General features: G+C 28.4%; 2 protein-coding genes and 1 non-coding gene across 3 annotated transcripts; all 3 read left to right on the top strand.

Moving 5' to 3' along the window:
- Positions 1-2340: 2340 nt before the first annotated feature.
- Trnal-uag lies at positions 2341-2420 on the top strand. The gene has a single exon. It is a non-coding gene; the product is annotated as a tRNA-Leu (tRNA).
- Positions 2421-3071: 651 nt separating this feature from the next.
- Positions 3072-4804, top strand: LOC119684248 (serine protease 7-like). Its single transcript, XM_038098253.1, has 5 exons — positions 3072-3189; positions 3242-3673; positions 3810-3918; positions 3981-4279; positions 4340-4804. The coding sequence occupies exons 1-5, from the start codon at positions 3102-3104 to the stop codon at positions 4639-4641; spliced, it is 1230 nt and encodes a 409-aa protein (XP_037954181.1). The 5' UTR covers positions 3072-3101; the 3' UTR covers positions 4642-4804.
- An 801-nt stretch (positions 4805-5605) lies between these two features.
- On the top strand, positions 5606-7660 carry LOC119685496 (serine protease 7-like). Its single transcript, XM_038099793.1, has 5 exons — positions 5606-6112; positions 6253-6720; positions 6783-6891; positions 6955-7536; positions 7589-7660. Exons 1-5 carry the CDS (start codon positions 6028-6030, stop codon positions 7590-7592), a joined length of 1248 nt encoding a protein of 415 aa, XP_037955721.1. The 5' UTR covers positions 5606-6027; the 3' UTR covers positions 7593-7660.
- The last annotated feature ends 1010 nt before the right edge of the window (positions 7661-8670 follow it).

The raw sequence follows: 8670 nt of genomic DNA, 5'->3' as shown, positions 1-8670 counted from the left end.
GTATTTTATTAAAAAATGTTTTTTATGCAAAACTTCCATTTCGCATTCTAGTTGTAATATGTCCCTTGAGCGTTATTGATCAAATTTGTCGACGTTAAATTTTTTTAATTATAAATCTTTGAAATGAATTTGACCTTTTTATTTGGATGCAATTAAAAAATAAGAACAGCTGACGTCATTTTTCGTCATATGAAAAGGGTTCAACCCTGGTAAAATGGTAAAATTTTAAACATTATTATAGGGGATCCAAAGATGAAAAAATTTTATACAATGCTAGTTTTTAACTTTTTTAACCTTTTTGGATTTGATTAATTATATTTAAACTAACATAAAATATAAATTAATATTGTTTCCAAAAAATTGCAATTATTTAGTTCATGAATTTGTAGATATTTAGGTATTTAAATACATAATTCATATTTTATATAAAAGGTTGCTAACTAAATAACATGCCGTATACCTCTTCAAGAATTTATTTTCAATATTTGCGATTTATTAAAATCTATAGCGCTTTATATACTATATTATTTTAATGCGAGGAGTGCTGCTGCTTTTTTTTTAAGATGATAAATTTTAATAAAGCACAACATATTTGAATTATGTTTTTGTTCACTTGAAAATTTGCCGCATATCGAGAAGTGATAAAAACCACGTTGTCTAACAATTCGTTAAGAAGTCAAAAGTACAGACAGAAAACATTTTTTAGCAGTAACTGACGGAACTACGCTCCACTGAATCTGATATTGCAAGGAATGAAACTTAATATTAAAATTCGGTTCCAAAATTCACCAAAAGCAACAGATAAGTGATAAGGCATAGTTTCGGAAACGACGTGAGCGAAACAATAATATGAAACATTTCCATAAACTTGTCGGTGATATGAGTGAAAGTAGTTAATAAGAAGTTTAATAAGAAGAATACATATGTATAAAGACATGCGGTATATACTTACTGCAAATAAATTTTGTAATAATTAATAGAAACAAACACTCATATATGTACTTATATTAATAAATCAACACATAACTTTTATATCTATAGTCAAAGTGGTTAAAATAGTTCTAGCAAAGTATGCATAGTTATGAAAATATAAGAATAAGAAAGAAGTATACTTTAAAATATGAATACTTATTTTCATGAATGCGATTCACCTATAAGTATATTATGCTACTATTAGGAAGTTTACTGCGCTTTAATTTTTTTAGTTTGGTTTCATCCCTCTATAATTGTAAATCCTTTACTATGCTATATGAAAATAATGCATGTTTGTAACACAGAAAATAAAAAATCGAAGAACGTCACAGTACGTTCCATTATAACAGTATATTTTCATAAACAGCTCAACTTTATGAATTCATTCGGTCATTTGCATATGCATATTTTTATTTTTCATCAAAAATCAGTATCTCTTTTTTTGAGATTGGGGAATGAACTTATAAATTATACCCTAGTTAGTTACTATTTTAGTTGCATACCCTTGATACCATTTTAATTGTAAGTTCTTACAATTTAGGCAAAACGGATTAATTTTGGATGCCAGTTCTGTTTGATATATGTATGTATGTCACTGAATTCTGCCAACTTAAAACCACGAATAGGGTAACCATTTATTCTTATAGATAAAACTTGCTATATATTTATATTTTGAGCAAAGCATATCAGTTGGATCAACCTGTATTCAATGAGTTATTTTCAGATTAAAGAATTTGTAATCAAGTTATTCCATTTTTTAACATACATACATATGTATGTATATAATTTTATCAAACTTGATTCCATAAATGAGTTATAATTTTCATCAATTGTATTTATTTTAACGCAAACTTATAAATTGACGTTTCTAATCTATAAACCATTTTTAGTAAATTTTCAGTAACGCTGTGTGGAGGGTATTCAAGCTTTTGAAAAGCCAAAGTTAATTTTTCTTGCTTACTTTGTATGTTATATAATTTTGCTCACAATTTAATAGTTTGATACTGCGTGTCTATTTTCCTGAGTGGTTAAGTAAATGTCTTTACTCATTCTTTCATATCAATATGCGTTTTGGAATTACGTTGGAAACAATTTTCGTTTCAAATATCTTTTTATTGCGCATAAGTAATTCTGTTTCTATAAGAATTGTTTGAAAAAGTTTGAACAAGAAACTTTAAAGCTTAAAGCTTTTAGACGAATTAAAAAGCTTTCTGTAAGTGATTTACGATAATTACGTTCGTATTTGTGGAAGAAAAATATTTTATATTGTTAATTTACATATAGTGCATTTATAATTGGCATTTTAAAATTACAAATTCAGATTTCAGAATGTTTTAGAGATAAAAGTAAAGACGCAAATGATTTATGGGCAGCGTGGCCGAGTGGTCTAAGGCGCTGGTTTTAGGCACCAGTCCGAAAGGGCGTGGGTTCGAATCCCACCGCTGTCAGTTTTTATTTTTTTTGTCAAAAACTTAAATTAAGTAATTTTAAATACTTTTGAACACATTAGATTAGTATAAATAATATACATTTTAAAAATCCTTAATTTAATTCAAATGTGTAATATGAAATGTGTATAATTTTACGGAAATAAAACATAAATGTAAAAGTGGAGGGAAGTGTAGGAAATTAATATCCTTATCATTGAGACATTTATTTTTTTTTTTTTTTGACTTGAAAGCACTTCATACGGAATCTCAAAAGGGATTGCATTTTAAATATTAATAATCCATATTCAGTGTCCCAATTTTAATTAAATTTTTGGTATAAAATTAAATTGAAAAAGGGTTAGTGATATGTAAAAGTATCATATTTCAACGTGTATATTTATTTTAACATTAAATTTATTGCTATATACAGAAGAGGTTTACCTATAGACGTTACGATAAGCCAATTTTTTTATAAAACACCTACAACTACAAATAATTAATAAATAAAAAGCGTTTAAAAATACAGTCGCAACATTGTAGATCTCACATGTATTTTAAAACATTGATACTATCAAGAACATTTCTCAAAGTGTAAAAATTCTTACTTAACAATACCCGAAGCGTTACTTAGAGGAAATAGCATTTAGTTATATTTTATCTGTGCTTCGGTCAACATTTATATATTCGCGTTTTAGAAAAATGTCGCAGTTTTTTTCACGAGTTTTTTTTTTTGTTTTATTCGTTTATTTATTTTACATAACAAGAGTCGAAATTCTTGGAGAAATAAGTTAATCAAATAATATAGAAAATGTTTGTACCGTAAATTTTTTTTTTAATAGAGCACTGCTTGAAGGGTAATGGAGTTAAAGGATTATGCAAGTCAATTAACGAATGTCAATCTTTGCAAAATATACTAAAACAGAGTATTCAGCAGGACAATTATATAATAAGCTCGTTGGAATGTCCAGTAGGTGTTGGCAGTCCGCCGTTCGTTTGTTGTACTGAAATTTCGCCACATATATCTACGATACTTAATCATAATGATCGTGTAATATTCCCCAGCGATAAAATTATTTTTCCTACCAAAACGGAAGCGATAAGAAAATTTCCGCAGAATATTAAAACAGCAACAAATGGAATCGTTAAAGACGGTTCAATTATTCCATATCCGCCTTATTGCGGTAGTGTCACGCTTGCCAATAAAATTTTTGGTGGAGTTGAAGCAGAACTAACGGAATTTTCGTGGATGGTCAATTTAGAATATCAGACAAGTTTGTGATATCTTTTTTTTTGATGTTGTCACTATGATATAATATCATATATGATATAATATCGTATTACCACATATATTATACGATTAATCAAAACAAAAATATGTCATAGATTCCCATTTTTTTTTAAATGTAGCAAACGGTGCTCTTGTTTCGGTTTGTTCCGGTTCAATTATAAATAACTATTACATCATAACAGCAGCACACTGTATTAAAGGTAAAATTGAGACGAAAGTAGGTCATATGTAAGTGATAAAAAGAATCTATTTAAGAAATATATAGTTGCAATTTTATTCAATTATTTTAGAGTTTCTATTCGATTAGGGGACCACAATATTAAAACTCATATAGACTGTTCCAATTCTTCCTGCATTCCACCTTTTGAACGTGTTGGTATAGAATCTATAGTTGTACACGAGCAGTATGGAAGTGACCAACATCTGCGAATTCATAATCACCATGATATCGCTCTCATTCGAGTTGATAGAGTTATTAATTTTACTGATTCCATACAACCAGTTTGTTTGCCTTATATCGAGGTAGATAATGTTCCTTTACAACACGGCATGAAGTTAGTTACAGCGGGATGGGGACATAATGGCACAGGTTATATTTCAATAACTCAATTAGCAAACATTAATTTTTTTACAAATTTTATTAAATCAGTTAAACAAACAGATGTGAAGCACAAAGTAACTGTTCCTTTCGTGAACCGGGAAAGTTGTCAAAGCCTGTATGCGAAAAAGCATCTTATAGCAGAAGAGCAGATATGCGCAGGAGGTGTTTACCTTCAAGACAGTTGTACAGGCGACTCCGGCGGCCCATTAATGCGTCTAAGTAATCAAAGTAACGCTTGGATTTTAGAAGGAATTGTTTCTTATGGTCATAAATGTGGTTTGGAATATCCAGGAATTTATACACATGTCGATAGCTATTTGCAGTGGATTGTGAAAAATCTAAAGAATTAAAATAAATTAAATACTGTTGTGTTTTGACTGTGATATGTTGATAAGATTAAGTTTAAAACTAATTATTTTTATGTAATTCTAAAATTTCACTATTAAATACGTACGTATATATACAAATTCTTGTCCATGTTCATATTTATAATATGAATAATATATTTATAATATATGAAAATAAATTGTATTTATTTTTAAAATTTCACTATATACCATACAACTACATTCCAACTATATACATAATTAGTCTCAAAATCGTCACATTAAACCAAATGAATCATTAACTATATTATTATGTTAAGAGTAATAAAGCAATTAAAACCGTAACAATCACCCACATTTTCACATGCAGAATTGTATGTGACCATACCTAGATAATAAATTATTCGCTGCTCGCATTTCATTTATAATATTTCTTGTATTATTTGCTATATACATTCATATGTATATAAGTACATAAAGTATATATTTATTTTTCCAGTCTACTGTTCTTGACACGGTTTGGTGATATATATTACTATACAGTCGTATTTTATGTTATGTACTAACTGTACTAATTATTGTATACTGATATGCCCTGCGTGATTGACTGCACTAAAAATTAAAAAGTTTTTCATCTCATTCGATTTCAATTTAAACACATTACGGTACTCTGGTATTTTATTTGCCGAATTGTCTAAATTTCTAAATTTTTATTATGTTTTTCAGTTCTTTCCCTGAAACTTCTCATTAGTGAATCCAAGCAACGTATTAACATATGTATGATATCTTATTTACTAGTATACGTAAGATAGGTTTATTTCTACCATAAACCACAAAATATTATAGATCATGTAATCTACTTAATATTTTACATTACCAATTGTATGAGCTGTAGTATGATTGTAAGGTACTATTGATGGTATTTTAATTGTTTTATAACTTATGTAGTTTTAATTTTAAGCTCTTCTTAACATATCGTATATTAACCTGCATAATTTACATTCGCATTTTTTACACAAAGTTATATTCTATATTATTTAAATTATCAGTTGTTTTATAATATTATGCTATATAAGTGAGTTATTCGTTTTTATTTGTATGGAGTAGGGTGTAATAATTAAGACAAATTCATATTAGTCATCCTCTGCTTAATCGCTATAAGAGTCCGTAAACTTTAGTAAAGCTGTTTTATTAAATCCGGTTTTTGAGTTTACTGGTTTTAGTTGAGTTTCAGAAGTTGTTAAAAGTAATACTATCTTAACTCACAGTGCAATACAATATGCGATGAAACAACAACGAATAGTACACAAAAATTGACATTGGCCTTCGAATTGACTAACTTAAAGAAAATAACTACAATTTTTTATCAAGTTAATTCAATATAAAAATAAAGAAAATTTTTGAGAAAAAATGAAAGTGATTGTATTTTTGTTAAAAATTGTTTCTTTAGGATTGTGTTTCGTGGAAATCAGTAGTGATAACTATTTACTGCCATGTAAGTTTTAACTAAGAAATCTTTTCATATTTTGATCCAAAAATGAAAACAATACAGTATAAAGTAAAGAATAAACTGAAAGCTTAATATAAACAATTTTAAATTATGAAATAATTCGATTTTAAATAAATTAATTTTAGCCAGACGTTGCATTAATCCAAATCAACGGCCTGGAACCTGTGTTTCCATCTTTGATTGTCAAACTATATTATCAATTCTTAAACGAGAGCATATAGAACCGTTTGACACTGAATTTGTTAAGGCATCACAATGCTACAATGACTATAACACTGCACCACAAGTATGCTGTACAAGTGACACTAGTTTTGCAAGTAAACAAAACTATGTGCAACCTTTTGTTAGTCAAGATTATTTCGAATATTCGCAGTTTGCACCCACTGTGGTAGGATTTCCTTTGAATAAAATTCAACCAATATCATCAACTTCGTATTTAAGACATCGGACCGACCGAACAGAAGCTAGAAAACAACTGGAGCTACCGACAATTCCAATTTGCGGGGGAGTGACAATTGAAACCAAAATATATGGCGGCAAAGACGCAGATCTTTATGAATTTCCATGGATGGTTTTATTGGAATATAAGAGAAGTATTTTTACTTTTATTAATATCTTTATTAAAACATATTTAAATAATTGCATTTTGAAATAGAATCTGGAACTTTGTCCACAAACTGTGCTGGTTCACTTATAAATGAGAGATACGTTCTGACCGCAGCACACTGTGTGAAAGGAGCAATTGAAAAAAGAATTGGTCCTCTGTAAGCAATTTATTCAAAATCAATAGAATTATCCAAATATCTCTTTAAAAATTTTTAATTCAGTGTAAGCATTCGGGTAGGCGAATATAATACCAAAGAAAAAATTGACTGCAATCAACTTGCTTGTGCTGCTGAAGCTTTTCAAGTTCCTGTGGAACATACTAAACCTCATGAACTTTATAAGGAATCGTCAACAAACAAAGAACATGATATCGCCTTAGTCCGGCTAAACCGAATAATTTTATTTTCAGATAAAATTAAGCCTATATGCTTGCCGTTCGTAGTTCAACAATCAGATTTAGGTTTAAGCACTCAATATACCGTTGCAGGCTGGGGCCGAACATTAAGAAATTCAAGTAGCACTATTAAGCAAAAGTTAAATGTAACGCTTGTAGATCAGCAGCAATGTCACAGAAAATTTTTAGAGCGTAAAGTTAATATTGTAGCCAGCCAACTATGTGCAGGCGGCAAATATGCAGAGGATAGCTGTGAAGGTGACTCCGGTGGGCCTTTAATGCGATTCCAAAGTGGAGCATGGGTGTTAGAAGGTATAGTTTCATTTGGTTTTAAATGTGGATTAAAAAACTGGCCAGCTGTCTATACTCGAGTTATCAGCTATGCTGACTGGATACGTAAAAGCATGAGGTAATAGGGTTTAGAAATCAACTATTTTAATTTAAACTTTGGTTCTTATTAGATAAAAGCAATTAAAAAGTGGCTACTTGACTGTGATCTATGTATATTAATTTTAATAAAATTTTGAAAATTTTTATATTATTGGTTTATAATTTATTGTTTTTCCAATTTGTTTCTCTTAAAAATATGGTCTACTTGTTCTTAATTGTTAAAATGAACATATATATTAGTCCCTGAATAGTGGATATTTTGTGCAACAATTTTACCATTTTAAATATAACACAAATATTAAAATTCTGCAAATATTTATTTATGTTGTTATAATATCTTATATTTATTACAGTATTAGTCACTTACAATCTTTTTACTGAAGTTCATGGAACCAGGTTAAAGATCTAAGCTGTCATTTTCTCAAATGTTCATTTGTGTTGTGTTTGTTAGTCCAATATTTTTTCATTATTGCTATTAAGTTTTGTTTTTACAAAGTTTTCAACATATCTATTGTTTCTTGGATATTGTTGTGATATGTTATTATAGGTCGAAATTTAGCATTTTTGTGTATTTGTTTATTATTATCACAATTGATTCGTAAAATGAGTTTAGTGGTAACTAGCATTCAACTTAGTAAGAATAATGTGTATTATCAATTGTTCTGTATCGACCTGTGATAGAATCTCTGATATTAAGAATTATCATTAATTTCATTAATTTGTGAATTCATTCATATGTAGTAATTTAAAATTAACGACAAAGTGTCTACTGCACTGAATTCGTTTATTATGTATGTTGTGTAGATTTTATTTAGTCCATGATTTTAGAAAAGATACTGTATTACTATAATTTAGCCAATTAGTTGCTTTTACTACAATTGTCTATATTAGTAATTTTCAACAATTTTTTGTTGCGATACGTTTGCAATAAATTCTAATTTTGGCGGCACATTAACAATAAAAAAAATTTAAAAGAATTTTAAATTCTATTATATTAATACAGTTTGTAAAATAGATTAAATTAAAATTAATTTTGAGTTTTTAATCGTAATTACTTTATTGTGACAGAATACAGAAAATATTCACTACTACGCAGAATATCATGATAAATGGTCAACTTTCTTGACTTAAGGTTATGTTATAACACTCCTCA

This window comes from Teleopsis dalmanni, chromosome 2 (assembly GCF_002237135.1).
Source record: "Teleopsis dalmanni isolate 2A chromosome 2, ASM223713v2, whole genome shotgun sequence".
NCBI lineage: Eukaryota > Metazoa > Arthropoda > Insecta > Diptera > Diopsidae > Teleopsis > Teleopsis dalmanni.
The sequence above is the reverse complement of the archived record's forward strand: the minus strand, read 5'-3'. Positions and strand labels throughout refer to the sequence as shown.